At 42.9% G+C, this 17575-nt stretch overlaps 2 protein-coding genes across 3 annotated transcripts in view; both read left to right on the top strand.

The window, feature by feature from the left end:
- The window catches only part of ARHGEF9 (Cdc42 guanine nucleotide exchange factor 9), a 262188-nt gene that overhangs the window by 62681 nt on the left and 181932 nt on the right, over window positions 1-17575 (top strand). The window lies entirely within an intron of this gene.
- The window catches only part of LOC129145878 (uncharacterized), a 35827-nt gene continuing 20116 nt past the window's right edge, over window positions 1865-17575 (top strand). For both annotated transcript variants that reach the window (XM_054695700.1, XM_054695701.1), the window contains exon 1: window positions 1865-2672. In XM_054695700.1, coding sequence (XP_054551675.1) covers window positions 2316-2495 — 180 coding nt within the window. In that variant the 5' untranslated portion in view covers window positions 1865-2315 and the 3' untranslated portion in view covers window positions 2496-2672. The remainder of the gene's footprint in view (window positions 2673-17575) is intronic.

Here is a 17575-nt window from a genome sequence, read left to right as displayed (position 1 = left end):
GCTGAGGGGAGCAGTGTGCGGCAGGAGAGGTCTGTGGGCCATGTGGGACCCTCCTCCGGTGGCCGGGGAGCAGCCGGGGATCGAACCTGCGCTGCCGAGGCTGTGGGCAGCTTTGCAACCCAGCGCTCAACCGCTGCGCCACCAGGGAGGCCCTGTGCTTGCCTTTTGGTTGTGGACTGGGTGACACAGATGTGGGTGAGACCCGTGGGGAGGAGACAATGGCAGCTTTCATCTTGATTTTGATTTTGCTCTTTTCCTTCCGGGCTTGTCTGGTTGTTTCTGACCCTTCTCTGTGGGTCCCCACTGGAAGATGCTTTAGACTTGTGGCAGGCTTTGGGGCCTTGCTCTGGGCCAATCCCATTTGGATGGACTTTTACCCATGAGGGGACGGGTAACTTTGGGTGCTTGATTTAGAAACTATATTCTTTGCCTTTCCAGTATTGTTTCCTAGATGTATTAAAGTTCCTTCCCATTAAAGTCTCATATGTTTTGTGTTGATGCGGCGGATGGCTGAACCCATTTAGAATAGGCAGGTTTGCAGGGATTGGGCTGCCCCTCTCCCTGCCCTGTAACACTAGGACTTCCAGAACTTAATTTATTCTATCATTGGCTAATCTAGTTTATTCCCAATCTCCAGCAATATCTATCTGTTCATTTACACAGTCCCAAAATATAAGAGTAAGAAAGAACCTCAGAGAGACTTTCTATATAAGTGAGTCCTTGGTTTTTGAAAGCCCAGGAACCTGCTGAAAGTATATGTAATTTTCTGAGGTGGGGTTTCAGAGGTTTCACTGAATTCTCAGATGGTTCTAAGTTCTCCTGTGATATAAGAGAAATAGAGGTCTAGGGAGGAGTCTCATAAAACAAGCATTAAGTAGGGCTGGAGGTAAATCTGAAACCTTCCAGTCCCTATTCAGAGCTTTTTCCCTAGTTCCACACACAGGTCACAAACAGAGCAGTGCAGTGATTGCCAACCAGATCACAAGTTTTGTAGTGGCTTTGCCATTGCAATGCTGGCTTCTCTTCATAATACCTAGCATGCTGGAAGAGTGCTAGCTGTCATAGTCTAAAGAAATCATAATTAGGAAAGGAAATCTGACCTTCCAGCACAGGGATATTACAGAAAGCCAAATAGAATTGATTTTGGATAATTCCTAGTGTTTCTTGTGGAAGAGGGTCCCAGCACTGGTTTGTTGAAATTGTATAGCTAATTATGAGTTACCTGTAAATACTTAGGCAGTGTTCAGAGGTACCTTTTCTTCCTCTTTGACCCAGGGTCCAAAGTGATTACCAATGCATACCTCCTCCCCATCTGCCTATCCCTATTTGTCCATTCTGTTCCCTCTTCCCCATTCTTTGCCTGACCTTTTCTTACCCTTCTCTTCAAGATACCCTGTCTATTCTCCCTCTTCCTACCTCTCCTTCATTTTCCCCAGTTTCCAATGGTCTTCCCCTTGATTCCCTCCTAACCTCCTTCCCTAGCAGACCTCCTCTCCTCCACTTTAGATCCACTCCCTCTGTCTTACCCACACCTTTCCCTCCTCTATCCTTACAACCCCCTCAAATCACCTGCAACAAGCTCCCCACCCCCAGCCAGAACTGATGGCCAGAGGCTCCCAGTCGGGATGGAGCCAGCTTGCTAGGGGAGTCTTGGGCTCTCCGATTGGCTGCAGCGGGTAGCACACCAGTTCAAATCCCGCCCCGCTTCCCCCCCCCCCCCCCACACGCCAGTAAATGCAACGCTCTGGCACCTGCTATTGGCCAGCAGGCCTGTCAGCAGCTCGGGCTGTGCTTCACGCAGGCGCCAGCAATCTCTTGGTGAATAAAAACGCAGCCTAGGGGCTGGGGGTGGGGAGAGGAGAGGGAGAGATCTAGCAAGGCAGGGCTGAAAGGAGTGACTGGCAACCGGATCCCTGCGCTGAGAGCAAGCGAGCTTAGGAAAGCAAGCTAACTTGAAGGAGTAGGGGAGGACAAGACTGACCGGTAGCCAGGCAGGCGGACGGACAGACGGACGCACTGACAGACTGAGCAGGCTCCAGAGAACCTTCACTCAGGTTCCTCCCGCCTTTCCCTTTGAAAGACAGGATTTTGCCTTTTCCTTGGTGCCCGAGAGAGAGAGAATGCTGGACTCTGCTGACTTCAGTGCAAGCTAAGATTTCTCAGCTAGGGAAGAAAGATCAGCCCAATTCTGAGAAAGGGGGAACCAAGCTCCCTCGTCCCCATTCCCCCTGCCCCCTCAAACCAAACTCGGGCGCCAAACCCAGCCCTTCCTTAACCACCCCACTTCCTCCTCTCTTTTCTAGCATGGTGGCTTTATGGACAGTCTGACAGAACAGAGACTGACATCTCCCAATCTGCCGGCCCCCCACCTAGAACACTACAGTGTTCTGCATTGCACCATGACCCTGGATGTGCAAACTGTAGTCGTTTTTGCCGTGATTGTAGTCCTCCTGCTTGTCAATGTCATACTCATGTTTTTCCTGGGAACGCGCTGAATGGAGTCAAGCCACCTGAGCTCTTGCGAACTCTTGCTTTGATTTCATCCCAAGAATCACCGAGAAAAAATATCAAGACAGACAGACAGAGACAGGGAAAGAGAGGGAGCGAAAAAGCAAGCTTTCTTACTCAGGGGGGAAAACGTTTTGAGCTTCAACATGGCCTCGCTGTGATATGTATGACGTTGGTATATTATCTCTCCCTAAATCTTTTGTCATGTCTTGTCTTTTAAGTATGCTTGTGAGTGTAGGTGCTTATTGCTTGAGTAAAATTGTTGATAAATGCTTTCTATTTAAATGTGCATGTATGTGTGTGCATTCTCCATCTGTGTGACGTACACAGAACAAGCTCCGCAACCTTAAATAGTAGCTTTGCTGTTTGTGTTGTATTAACTCATTTTCCTGAAAACACCTTTAAACTATGTTAGGAAATTTTAGTCAAAATTTTTCTGTTGCTATGAGGATTGTATTTGGATTTGTTTGGGGGTGAAGGTGCTGCCTGAAGAGCATGGTGAATTTTTGGCATTTTAAGACAGACAGTCTTGCACTGAATGCTTAGAGGAAAAATCAATACAAAAGAAATGGATTTAACAAAAATGATTCTTTAGTCTTTGATGAGAGTCGAGAATTTGAGAAGTGATGTGGTGGGTTTCATTGGTGTGGCAGTTGGTGACTGTGTCCTTTGAATCTCAATTTTCTGTCCAGGCTTCACAGTTTCCAGTTTGGAAAGAAGCCACCTTTAAAATATTTCTCAAAGCATTAGGTGTCAATTTCTTTGGATTAATGGAATAGAACATAAAAGTTTTCACTGATCTTTATTAATCAATAAGAGAAGACATTGACCAGACCAATTTTGGTTTAATTGTCCCAAAGATTGTACCACTAGGGATGTGAGTTTGCAGATTTCTCTGCGTAGCCTCCAAAATAAGACAAAAGCCAGCTCTTTACCCACCTTGGAAATAGTATTATTTGGATATGCCCCCTTGGGGTAATCTCATTTGCAGTGAGATTCTTGAACTTGCTAGTGTTTGTGAGAAAGTGGTAGTTTTGTTTTTTTAATATCAGTGGTCTTTCAAATTGAAAGATTTCCATAACAAAATAAAAGTATGTATGTGCAAAGTTGAGAGTTTTGAGCACCCCACCCTTCCAAAAAAAAGTAGCCTGGTTGGAATGGAGTGAGAACTTGGAAAACAAGAGTTGGAAACATTCCAATTTGACATATATTTCCATGTCTGTATCAAATGGTAGTAGTTGTGGGTTGCTGTCATTAATTGCTATTGCTATTATTTTTCTATTTGTTTCCTCTGAGAAAGCTCTTGGCAAAGCCAGGAGAAATGTGTCTCTAATGCCAGTGTGCATAATACTTGTCCTGTTCCTTCCTACTTCTGTGCCTCCTCTACTGATTCAGGCAGGTCTTCCTCAATATGCTGCTTACCTGACTTGAAATAGTGCCATTTCTGGCTTAAGTAGCAATGAATCAGGGCTCAAACATGTCCACACACATGTTCCCCCTAAACCCTTGTGGGTGGTTGCTTATGTGTAATGTGCAAATCTGCTGGTATTGTGTTGTCAAGTTGCATGTCCTGTTTTTCATTTTCTTTGGAAATGATTATGAAGGGAGAGGGCCTGTGACAGGGAATCTTGAAATTGTCCTGATGTCAGGACCCAGAGAGTATTATTTTATGGCATCAGATGTGTTTTTTGAGCCTCAGTGTCTTCTCTTGTTGGCTCGGTATGGAGAAGTTGATTTTTTTTTAATTTATTTCCGTTGGTGCCATGGTTGAAAGCATGATCTGGGAAGCTTGTTGGCATTGATTTTTATTAATTACTGTCTGGTACCTTTGTGGTGGTACCAAAGGTTGGAGAATTTGTTCCTTTGAGGAGAGAACCTAGTGAGTCACCCTCCTTTCCTTAACTCCAGTGGTATTTTCTAATGTAAGATTACATTTTGACTGGTGGGCACTTTGTTTTGAGACAGTGTTGGGGAGTAAGAAATGGCTTCAGACTGAGCAGCTACAGACCTGTTTTTCTTTAAGTGGCTGTGTGAATTGGAAGATTTTTTTCCCTCCTCAGTGGGTTTGGTATCCCTACCACATTGGCCTTTGGAGGTTGTTGAACTAGGTGACCTCCAAGTGCTGTATTCTGTGATTTTAGGTGCCCATAGACACTTGAAAGATTTTATTTTTATGCATTTACACATCCAAGAACTAGAGCATAGGCCGGAGGTGGGGGTGCCAGAGGATTCACCAGAGACAGAGTGGGGAGCAGTACAGGTGGATCTACTGAAATGCACTGCTGAGGGGAGCAGGTGAAATAGAGAGATCTGCTGCACCATGTGGGTCAGCTCCCTGGCCTGGGATTGAACTCCTGCTGCAGTGGCTGCTGATAGCTTCATAGTCCTGAGACTTAACCCCTTGCGCCACCAGGGAGGCCCCCATAGTCACTTGAAACCAGAGGGGGATGAATTGGAAAGAAAAGTGAAAAGGAAAAGGAAATATTAATCAACATTAATATTTGGAGGGAGGGGGAACATATATGCTTGTTGGGTTCTGGAGAAACTCTAAGATTTTTAAGGGTTGCTGGTATCTGGATAAACTCTTAAGTTTTACAAGAGACTTTTTACCTAGCTATGTGGTAAGAAAATTGGTCTACAACCTCCCCCCAACCAGAGAAATATTCTCTAAGGCTAGACTGTGAGCAACGTTTATAATAAAGTAGTGTCAAGAAATGCCACCAGCTTTCACCTCTGGGTGCCTAACAGACTCTTGGCAGAAAGTCTTTGGGAATGTATGTGTGTAGGGTATGTGACAATATGTTTGGGGGTGTGTGTGCATGTATGTGGGGTTGTTTGTGCACACTCCTGAATGTGGATGGGAGTTGGTTGTGCTAGGAATGAGGAAAAACAGCAGGGCATTCATTGAGTTCCACAGTTCTCAATGGTCTCCTTGTAGTAGGGCCTTTTAGTATTTGACTTGTGCTAGGATGAATGCTATTGTCCCTACAAATTCTCCTCTCACCCCACATCTGGGTCAGGCTAAAGGGGTAACTTGAATGAGCCTTTCCATCAATAATTTATCTGGCTGACAAATGTGTAAGCACTTTTCAAATTAATTTATCTCTAGACAAGTAAGGGAATGTTGCTAGCCAGATGGCAGGCCATCTTAGAGCAGCAAAAAGGGAGTTTTGAGAGTAGAGAACCAAAGGTGGCAGTGTGACTTTTTACTTGTGTGAATCCTAAAGACTTGGTATTTCTCCTTCAGATTTGTGAGGGTATACAAAAAAAAGGAAATAGTGGGGAAAATGAAAAATGCAGCTCAAGGGAATTGGACCCTCTACATTTTTTTTTTCTTTTTTCTTCCTTTGCCTCTTTTCATCTTCCTTCTTCTCTCATCCCCTCTTCTGATATACACTGCCTTTCCTTTCCCAGTCTATGAACATGCTTGCTTAGTGTGGGTGGGACACTGATTTTTTATTCAGTTGGTACCCTGGTATAAGCATGATCTGAGAAGTCTGCTGGCATTGATTCTAATTAATCACTCTTTGGTCCATTTGTGGGGTTTCCTGGGTGCATAAGAAGAAAGAGGGGCCTCTCTGGTGGCACAGGTGGTTGAGGGCCGCACTGTGAAGCTGTTTGCAGCCTCTGCAGCGTGGGTTTGATCCCAGATGGCCAGCAAGAATCCCACATGGCGTGGCAGACCTCTCCTGTCTTGCCCGCTGCTCCCCTCAGCAGTGTGTTTCTGTCAGTCTGCCTGTTCTGTTCCTCGCTCTGTCTCTGGTGAATCCTCTCACCCTCTGGCACATCTGGCCTATACCCCAGCACTTGTATAAATAAAATAAATCTTAAAAAAAAAGAAGAAAGATAATAAGATTTTCCCTCTTTCCCCCGCAAAACTCCACTTTCACTTTCTCCTCTCTAACTCCTTTGGGTAGAGGATGTTCTTTTGCTATTAGGAGGGGCAAAATCCCACCTCAAGAATTTTGACTTTCAGGTTCCCAAGAGGAGATTCAAGAAAATACCTTCTACTAGTATTCTAGCAGCCCAGGCATCACTCAGCTCCTGCTGGGGGCTGGAGACCAGTGGGACTTGGTTAGATGGTTTCAGGGAGGGGACAATAAAAGAGCATTTCCACCAAATGCCTAGATAAATATATTCACAGAAGGCATATAGAGTCTGGCTTTGTCCCAGCAATGGAATCAACTTCATGAAAGACTCCTGTGTTCAAATCCCTCTCCTATCATTACCTTCTCCTCAAGATTGACTGAACCATTTCACTGCCCAACTGTAGTACAAGGAGGTCTGCAGGTTCATATATATATATATATATATATATATATTTCATATATATACATATATTAGAATATATATTAGAATATTTTATATTATATATATTAGAATATATATATAATATTATATGTATTCACCCTGACTTTGGGATGTAGCAGGGAGAAGGTAAAGGGATGGTGTGGTGGGAACAAACTGAGTAGTTTTTTCCCTCCATTGAGACAACCTCTGTATGTTAGAATCTGCAACATCTGCTGAACAGTATACCCTGATTTTGTTTGTGGCTTAGAGAACCTTAGCCCAGTTATAGTTTGGAATTTGGGGGTTTTGTTTCTGTTATTGGTCACTGAGTAGTTTCCAACTGGAAGGGCCTAGAGTGGAAATAAGACAATGCTTTCAGTAGAGTTTACAAAGCAATTTCACATCCTTTCTAATTTTGAACATACATCAGCATTACAAAGTGGGTAGTCATGATTGCTATTCCTGATTTTATAGATGAAAAAATTAAAGGCCAGAGAGATTGGTTGGATGGGAGTGGGTCTGCCTTTCAAACAGAAAGGGGAAGAATCAGTTGATCATTCTCAAATAGTGTGAAGCCAAATGGGAGATATGTGAGTCATCCCTGAAGTCATACTAGCTTTCTCAGCTACTTGCTTACATTTTTAGTGCTTTTTTTTAATACCTTCCATTTGCATAGCGATTTTACGTGGCATTTTTTATTCAATAAAATGCTGCCTTTATCTTGAATATACATTGAATAGTTCCCTTTAGTTTTATGAATACTCACTATTTGGGATCTTTAAAGAGAAAGGCAATGTGAATTGGTGAAGCCTAAAATATAGAGTGTCTCAAAGGGACTTTATTACAATTTTCAGGATACAATTTTTGTTTACTTTGAAGTACTTTTATTTTTCTGTATTTCTTTTTAAAAAATTTCTTCCCAGTGGGGCCTCCTGGTGGCGCCTCCCTGGTGATGCAGGAGTTAAGTCTCATTGCTATCAAGCTCTTGCCAGCCACTGCTGCATGAGTTCAATCCCACGCCAGGGAGCTAACCCTCATATGGCACAGCAGACCTCTCCTGTCTTGCTCGCTGCTCCCCTCAGCAGTGTATTTCAGTAGAAACGCCTGTTCTGCTCCCCACTCTGCCTCTGGTGATTCCTCTTATACCCCCACCTCTGACCTACACCCCAGTTCTTGTATGCATAAATGAATCTAAAAAAAAAATATTCCCAGAACAGCCACGGTACTCCAGGTTAACATCTGATCAAGATCAAGTACAAAGGGACTTAGATTGGTGTGTGAAATGTCTATAAATGAAGAGTTTTACTGGTTCTCAGCCTTCACTAAACATTCAGATCAGCTGGGGAGTTTTTAAATGCCTGTGCCAGGATTCCACATGGGGAGATTCTGATTTAATTGGCATTGGATAGACCCAGAACAGTTTTGTTTGTTTTTTAATTCAAATATGCAGTCAGGGTTAAGTCACTGTATTAGCCTTTTGAACTGTAGGCTCAAACTCTTTGCTGTCTAGTCCAGCCCTCTACTCTCTGATGAAATTGACCTTTTAAACTTGTTAAATTTTATTTTGTTTGGTTGGTCCATTGTTTTTCTAGATTTTATGTATTTTTAAAGTCTTTCTTCATACCATGCAATAAATTATCAGTCATTTCTAGCTTCGCATCAGTTAAATTTAATTATCTTTTGTTGACCTATTTTAGCTTTTGTGGGGGGGCTTAAATTTTTCTTTCATGCCATGAAATAGATAGTCTTTTCTATCATTACATCAATTGACAACTATTAAGTAAGTATCATTCAAGTTGTTAATTCATTGTTTAATATGATAGAGTTAATGCTAGTTCCTCTGGCATCTCAGCAGAGCACCCTCTTGGAGTTGAAATCTGTTAATTTTTGTATGTATCTGGTCAACTAGTGCAAAATCCACTGTGCTCCACAATCATCTATCCTACCAACATGTTAATAAGGATAACATGGCATGATAGGTTTGTTATATCCTGTGTAGACATCAAGATGTATGCTAAATTCATAGCAAATATCTGTCAAGCTATGACCCCATCAGAAAAAAAGAGTATGAGTCATTTTGAAACTTACTTCCTGTAAATCCTGTTGCAGGCTCCAGGATTCCCTGTTTCTTTCAGTACGCACAGACCATATATCCTAACTGGGTCTAGAATTGGGCTGAGGGTCTTTGCTACAACTGTAGGTTCTGTGTATTACCTTCTTTTATCCTCTTTGAAAAAGCAGCACATTATAGATTTGGCTTTGAAACAAATATATTTGGTTTTCAAAGAGTTCAGTAAAATCTTTCTGCATGTTTCCCTCGTTGGCTGAATTGTTTCCAGTGGTTCTCCGCCTTGGCTGCACTTTGGAATAAAGTGGGGAATTAGCAAGACTTACAGTTCTTAGAGTCTCTTGATGGGGGGGAGGAATCTGACTGAGTTGGTGATGGTGAGGCTGTGGCATCAGTATTTTTTTTGAAAGTTCCCTGAGGTGAAAGGAATGTTAAAACCCAGGAATGAGAATGACTACTGTGTGTTCAAAGAAAATGTCAGCTCAGCCTGTGTCTGGTTTATCATACACATGAATAGGCAGACTTTGCAGATGGTGACTTTTTATTCTAGGATTGTGGGATTCTTTTTTTTAGATTTTATATATTTATGCATAAAAGAGCCGGGGTACAGGCCAGAGACGCAGGGGGTGAGAGGATTCACCATTAACAGTGGGGAACAGAACAGGCTGACTGAAACACACTGCTGAGGGGAGCAGCGGGTGAGACAGGAGAGGTCTGCTTTGCCATGTGGGTTGCTACTTGGCCAGCTGGGGATGGAACTCATGCTGCAGTGGCTGTGGTTTTCTTCATAGTGCAGTGCTTAACCCCTTGTGCCACCAGGGAGTCCCCCAATGGGATTCTTTTTTTTTTTTTTAAGATTTATTTATTTATGCATACAAGAACTGGGGTGTAAGCCAGAGGTGGGGGGGTCAGTGAAAAGATTTACCAGTGAGTGTGGGGAGTAGAACAGGCAGATCTACTGAAATACATTGCTGAGGGGAAGAGTGGGCGGGACAGGTGAGGTCTGCTGTGCCATGGGGGGGCTGGGGAATCAAACTCGTGCTGCAGTGGCTGGTAATAGCTTGATAGCACTGTGTCTTTAACCCCTGCACCACCAGGGAGGCCTGGATTGTGGGGTTCTTGATGAATTCTAGGGGCTTGTGCCCACCCTAAAAAGGACTCAACTCTAGGGAGTAAGTAGTTTGGCAACTTATTTGGATTTAAAATCATTAGCTGTGAAGTGGTTTGAATTCTTCAAGAAAAGGGGCTGTTCCTATGCATTTGTTATAACAGTGGGTAATATTCTTTTAATTGTTGGATAATCTTGGGTAAATTACTTCTCTCCTTTGAAATTCAGTTTCCTCATCTACAAAGTAAGGTTATATGGATTAGACATCCTCAAGATTTCTTCCAGCTCTAATGAGCTGTGCTTAATTTGTGATTAATACTAATGCCCAAAATGATTAAGGACATTATTATTATTCAATACAAGCTGGTAATTCAAAGATCCCTAAAAGTTTTGGAATGTATAGGGTGGTTTGGGTGTGACAGACTTGACCTACCAATTATATTTGTAATTTGGCTTAGGTTTCTTCTAGAAAAACTGAACTATACATTGTATTCATTGAGCATATACTGGCTGCCATCAGGGAAGAAAGAGTCTTAGAGTGAACTGAGAGGCAGAGAGATGCTAGTTTAGGATTTAGATTAGCCTCTTAAAGATGAAGTACCAACCCATAGGTTTGGGAAAGCCGAGGAGGCAAGGGGCTGGTTGACTTGATAGCCCAGAGCCACTTATTACAGTGTTTTAAGTAGCCATTAATGTACTTTCTACCACAATTAATAAGGAATTAAAAAAAAAATTCCCAAGCTAATTCATTAGTTCTTCCTCAAAACCTGGAAGAAGTTGAGGAAACAAAGGCACAGAAAGACTAAGTATCTTACTCAAGGTCACATAGTCAGGAAGTGGTAGTTCCTGATCCTAGAATCCTGGCCTATTAGTGCTATGTCCTACAGTTCTTCCAGTGTAGGCTGCATATCAGACTCTGTGGTCAGAAAGTAGTCATCACTCTTTGACAAAGAACAGACTGACAAAGAACAGAACTCAGGAAGAAAATATGGAGAAATGAACAAAGGACATCTGACCTAGAGAAAAAAAGAAAGGTTAAGGGAAGGATATGTTTGAGGTCAATTCTTGCCCTTACCACTCATCTAGGCTAATTTCAGTCTCCTCACAGGAATCGGACATTTATTCTTTGAGCATTAAGGTCAAAAGTAGGTAGCATAAAAGAAGGAAGGTTTTGTATGCATAGCTAAAGAGACAGAAAATAAAAACACTGGAAATAATATTGGGAACCCTGGAAGCAAGCCATGGCTCTGTACCCATCTTGCTGCCAGAACTTGATCAAGACCATTCCCCACTAGGTCTCAGATTCCATGCCCTCTAACATAAGGGGTAGATTCAATAGAAGGACAATGTTTTTAAAGGACATTTTGGCCAGAAGTGTTTATATAAAACAGGAAAAAGAAGAACTAGTCTGGTTGAAATGGCGCTGGGACAGAGGTGGAAGATAGAGTAAAAAAAATCCCAGGCAGGGCCTCCCCGGTGGCGCAGCGGTTGAGCGCTGGGTTGCGAAGCTGCCCGCGGCCTCTGCGGCGCCGGTTCGATCCCTGGCTGCTCCCCGGCCACCGGAGGAGGGTCCCACATGGTGCGCAGACCCCTCCTGCCGCCCGCTGCTCCCCTCAGCAGTGTACTTCGGTCCTTCTGCCTGTTCTGCTCCCCGCTCTGGCTCTGGTGAATTCTCTCACCCTCCCGCGCTTCTGACTGTACCCAGTGCATGTATAAACAAAACAAACAAACAAACCAGCAAACAAATAAATAAAGCATGCCTCTATAAAAAAAAAAAAAAAATCCCAGGCAACCATCTTGCTGATGCAGATTCTGAACATTAAGGGAATTAGAGTAAGGAGAGTGGGATTAGTCTGCCCAACTCAGCCATACTGCTTGGAAGATAGACAACGCGGGATGGGGGAGGGGTTGTCTTTCATTTAAGTGGCTGAATTTCACAGAAAATCATTTAGGGATAGAGATTAAAATATTTTAAAGATCTGATGCGTGTCTCTCCCCTGCCTATTATGCAAATAAGAAAACTGAGGCAAAGAAGGGGGAAGGGACTTGTCTAAAGTTGTAATGATGGGTATTGGGATCCTGACTCCTCAAATGGGGTTCTTGGTCTCTGTAATGTCTGTGTGCTAGATGGTGCTGATTCTGTGCTTCCTTGGCTGGATCACAAACCTGAATACTTGCTCAGGTTTGGTTGAAAATGGGAGCTGACAGAGAAGCTGGGAAAACAAGAGCATTATATAACTTCCTGGAAGGAAGCAGCTCTGTCAGCAGCCCTGGGGTTCCAGGCAGTGAAATGGGGACCAGACAAAACAGAATCTGCTGTAGACCACATTAGTTATTCTGAAGCAGGGAGCCCTGGATGCACCCCTTTACTGTGTGTGTGGCCATCCACTTTCCAGACCCAGAGGAGACCTGCACTGCACACACATACCCAGCTTTGGGAACAGTCTGTTAACTCTGATCTTTCTGCTTGCCTGCCTTCATTAGAGGAAAAGAAGCCATGCATTTACGTGCCCAGCCTGCTGCAGGAAAGATTTGCTAAGAGCCCACCCTCCACCTCCTCAGAGTGTGGTGCCTAAAGGCAGCAGCTACTTTTAGCTGTACCTCCCACAGCCTCTCCTAGCTCCCACTCTCTTTCTTCCTCCTCCCTCTGTGAACTCTGATGGTTGACAGGAGGGCTGGGCAGTGGGTGCTTTGCTATTGGAAAAGAGACATGGGGGAACCAGGCATCACTAAGAGAGTTTCCAACAGTCCTGGCATTGCGAGAAAGCTGGGAACAAAGGCAAAATGATGAGACTGCTTTATGCTTAAGGCCCAGAAGGAATACAGGGCTTTTATTAATTTCCTTTGGACCTTGCAACCAGCTGAGGTGCTTGTCTTGACAATCCAGATTGAACTATAAAGGAGGGATCTGAAAGATTTATTGGACAGAACATGGATACACACTGCTTCTACTTGGATTTAGAGAAAAGCAAGCAGGGCTACTGGATGCTCATTGATAATTGATTCTCCCTCTTGAGCATTGAACCTGTCTTACAGTTTTTAGGGGATTTTGAACATTGTTTCTCTTGATCATCTAGGTGATGCTGTGAAAGTACATAGGACAGAGATAATTTTCATTTTACAGATAAGAAAAATGAGGCTCAACGACTTATTTTCATATGGCACCTGATCTGGACTCAAGTTCTGGAAGATGGATTGCCATTTAAATCATTCCAGACACATACATCTTCTTTAAAAAGGGGGAGGGGTGGATGTTAGAACTGTTTTGAGTCTAATTTCCTCCATCACTGTTGAAGTTGGGGAACTATGTACAGAAAAAGAAAGCACAGTATGCTTGTAGTAGTTTTGGAGTTAGGGCATTCCCTTGCAAGCATGTGAATTCCTGGGCTTATCAGACTTGCATGCTGCTGTGTCTTTTAGTAGTGGTGAGGGTAACCTGTATGGTGTGATGGAAAACAAAGGGTCACTGAACTAGTAGTTTGTCATTTTTTAGCTCTCTGACCTTGGGCAAGTCACTTAGACTCTGTGAATTGATTTTCTTTTTAGTCAATTGGGTCTGATAATCCTTAAGAGGACTTTGATGCAGAAATCTCTAGGTGACTGCTGCAGTGGAGGCACCTGACATTTGGTAGATAGATGCTCTATAAATGTTTTTTTAGTGAAATGTATATATATATATATATATATATATATATATATATATATATATATATATATATGAAAACATAGGGACTGCAAATATAAGCTCAGTCTCTGGGTGACCTTGAACAAATTCCCTTGTCACTGTGCCTTATTTTTCTCACCACAGTGTGGAGGACTCTTTTTCACTTCCCTCCCTTGAAAGGTAAAAGATGTTTTATTTACCCCCAGCTCCATTCCCCACAACAGCGCCCCCCCCCCCCCCCCCCGCACACACACATATTGCTATGAATAGACTAGCTTTCTCCCTATCTCCTGCAAAGCTGAAAGAGGAGCTTGGAAGAAAGCCAAAGTCAATTGTGTTTTTATTTAGTGTCTTCTCAAGTCAATCAAACCAGAACTACCTTGGCACTTGGCAATTAAAAACCAATTCCTGGCCTCCAGATCCTTGGCAAGGATTTGTGATTTGCATTGATGGATTTTCATTATCCGATTGGGTTGTGTTAGAAATCACAGACTTCACTAGGGTCTCCCCGGTGGCACAGTGATTGAGCGCTGGGTTGTGAAGCTGCCCACAGCCTCTGCAGTGCCGGTTCCATCCCCCGGCCACCCGGAGGAGGGACCTGCATGGCACGCAGAACTCTCCTGCCACCCGCTGCTCCCCTCAGCAGTGTACTTCGGTCCTTCTGCTTGCTCTGCTCCCCGCTCTGGCTCTGGTGAATTCTCTCACCCTCCCGCGCTTCTGACTGTACCCAGTGCATGTATAAATAAATAAATGAATAGATCTTAAAAAAAAAAAAGAAATCACAGACTTCACAAATGACCTACTTAGAGGAAATCTATGCTGTTCACCTTGTTCTGCATCATTTTGTTTGTAAAAATGTCATTGCTCTATGGACAGGGAAAGAAAGTAATGACTATTGTATAGATCTGTAACATTAGTTTTTTTTTTTTTTTCCCATAACTCTATGAGATGAGCAAGGACAGGATTACTCTCCCCATTTTATAACTAAGAAGCTTGCTACTCAGAGAACTGCTGTGATTAACTCAGATCAGTGCTACTTCTTAGAAGTATGGGTGTTGTAGCAAGAACCCATCAATATGGAGCTAGCAGTTATCAAACCAACCAAACCAAGGAGTTCATTTGAAAGATGCCTTCTACAATTTGCTTCTATCTATGTCTTGTTATAAAAGTCAAGATAGAGAAAATTAGGTAGGTTCAACTAACTAGCTCTGACTATGTTGCCATTGAACCGCTAATTGACAATTAAGATATATCTATTTGACCTATAAGTCTGTTAGATGTAATATCATCCAGGCATGCCTGAGGGACCTTGCCAAAAACAGAAGAGTGGTCCTTGGACTCTGTGGCCCATTATGCTCTGTTGGGAGGTGTTATCTCTCTGAATTTATCTAGTTATGTTCTTTTATTTTATCAGAAGCCCATTGTCATATATATGTATGAATAAATACATATATATCTAGTTATGTTCTTAAAGACTAGGCCTTGAGCATAAAAGTTGAACTCATTACCATCATTGGTTCCCAGTCATCCCAAAGGTTGGGGAAGAATGCATTGGATAAACTTCCTCTCATTTTGCCTGGGCTTTGGTGAAGCTTGCATGCTTTTGGAACCTTATCCCTTTTACTCCAAGTGTATCAGATTTCTGGAAAAAAAGGAATATGGAATAACAGATATAAGGAGGCAACCCGTAGCTTGCCTAAGGCTAGAGGGTGCATACCTAGGATGAAATTACAGTAGGTGCTAATCCACATGCATATATCTTTTCACTGTCTTTTTGTTGTGGTATTAGGAGCCAGAGTTAGTCCAAGATGCTTAAAGTGGGAAAGTCACTGGCTAACAGTGAGAAAGAACCCATAAGATTTTTGAACCCACTCTCTCATATAGTGTTGCTAGGAAAACTGAGGCCTAAAAAGCAGGAAGGACTTGCCCAAATCTCAGACTTGGTCCTTTTTTCTCTGTTCAGCTCTTGACTCCTAAGCCATTTAGCTGTGTGGCCCAATGGATGAATGGAGTAGTAGCTAACCCTATTGGGAAAAGCACCAATGACCACCACATTCAGGAAGTGACAGAGATGAATTTAGTATTGGAAAAGAGACATGGGGTAGTCCTTTGACTTGCTTAGGAGTATATTGAACTTAGAGCAAAGCTGTTGGAAACAAATTGTAGGGGAGGAAAATTGGTTCAAACTTGATGTTTATCCATGCCCTCTACTCATACCCACATTTATACACATAACATAGGTCACATGTGATATACACCTATACACACTCAGATACATGTAGGGCGTATTTGGAATTTACACGGCATATTATGGGGTACTACTTCGTGCTGACACATTTGGTGCACACACATTTATTTAACGATGGGACACACTCACACTTGCATATACTTGGCACAGGCATGGTATGCACACATACATAGACACATATAAATTATGCTTATGCAAATTTGTATGTGTAGAGAGACATAGAAGCACATAAAATAACTGCATACTCGAATACACGTAGGGCACACTGAGATGCATCATCAGATATACTCCTACATTTTAGGACACACACTCATGTCCCTGAGGTACACATTCCTAAGGACTTACTTGGACAAATAACCTACTCCACATGAGACACATTTGAACACACCTATGGATATATTTACATGCCCCATAGACCCCTATGGATACACTGTGATTCATAACTAAGTTTCAGAGTTGATCCTTGATCCCTAGGTCCTACCTCTAGCATCAGCAAGCTGCCCCACTCTTTTAAGTGCGGCACAACAAGACACTGACCTAATCTGGTGGGCTTCTCTCACTTTACTCTGACTCCCCACTTTTTGTTGTAATCCCTAACATTGGGTTTCAGAGGGCAGTGGGTTCAGGAATAATATGGATACTCATGGTGGCATGTGTTGTAGCAGGCTCTGCAAAGGCAAACAAAACTTAGAACTGAGCCCGCAGATGTTGAGTTAGTAGATAGATTGAAAAGAATGCAGAAGATAAATTGACATTGGCTAATGCAGAATCTGTTCTTGCAGCTGTCAATCCAATTATAATTTATAACGGAGTGGTAGGATCTTAAAGTAATGTCCTAGAGAACCTAAAGAAGCTGAATGTTAAAGATTGTTTTTCTGGGGAATGAAGTAATGACTTGGACTAGAGCAAGTTCATCTGAATTGAGGGTTGGAAGATGTAAGAAATATTAGCATACATAAAGTGGACAGAGACCCAGCCCCTCCGGGGGTCAGTGGAGGGTGGAGAAAGCAGCCACATTCTCAATTGCTCTAGCCCTACCTCTAGGCAGAGCATCTTGGGACACCTAGCTCCACTGATGAAGACCTGCTATTTTTAGAGTTTTTTAAGTTGGGAACCTGGGGAGACCTTTCTAGCCCCTGGTACCAAAGACTGGAGCTGGAAGGAGGGGGCCCTAGACTGGGTCTAAATTGAAAATTGGCAAGCAGTGAGTCAGGTAGATAGAATGTGCCAGGTCTGACCTGGAGCAGCAGTCTCAGAGATTTAGTGTTTTACTGTTGAGTATGACAGCCTCATGCCCATTTCTCAGCTTTTGAATTCCAGTTGCTGCTCTTAGGGTATGATTCAGTCTGGTTCCTCTTCTCTGTCCAAACCTTATTTGGTCTATAGGTAAAATAGCATTATCCCAGATGATTGACAAAGCTCAGATAGTCTAAGTTCAGAAAATGTACTTGTTCTTTATCCACAAAGTTGCACCTCACCTGTTCCTGAGCTGGTCTCAATGACAAATGACTACTGGGCCCAACTCCCACAAAAGGAGTTGGAAAAAGAAAAAGGCTATGGGGGAGGGAGCAGGAGAAAGTAACCTATGGGGTCAGGTTGGTCAAAGTCATGCTAGGGTTACCCCCACCCAAACATACTTTTTTTTTTTAAGATTTATTTGTTTATACAAGCACTGGGGCATCAGGCCAG

This window comes from Talpa occidentalis, unplaced genomic scaffold (genome assembly GCF_014898055.3).
Source record: "Talpa occidentalis isolate TD23 unplaced genomic scaffold, MPIMG_talOcc4v2.1 talOcc4.15, whole genome shotgun sequence".
NCBI lineage: Eukaryota > Metazoa > Chordata > Mammalia > Eulipotyphla > Talpidae > Talpa > Talpa occidentalis.
This window is presented reverse-complemented; position numbering and strand designations above follow the sequence as displayed.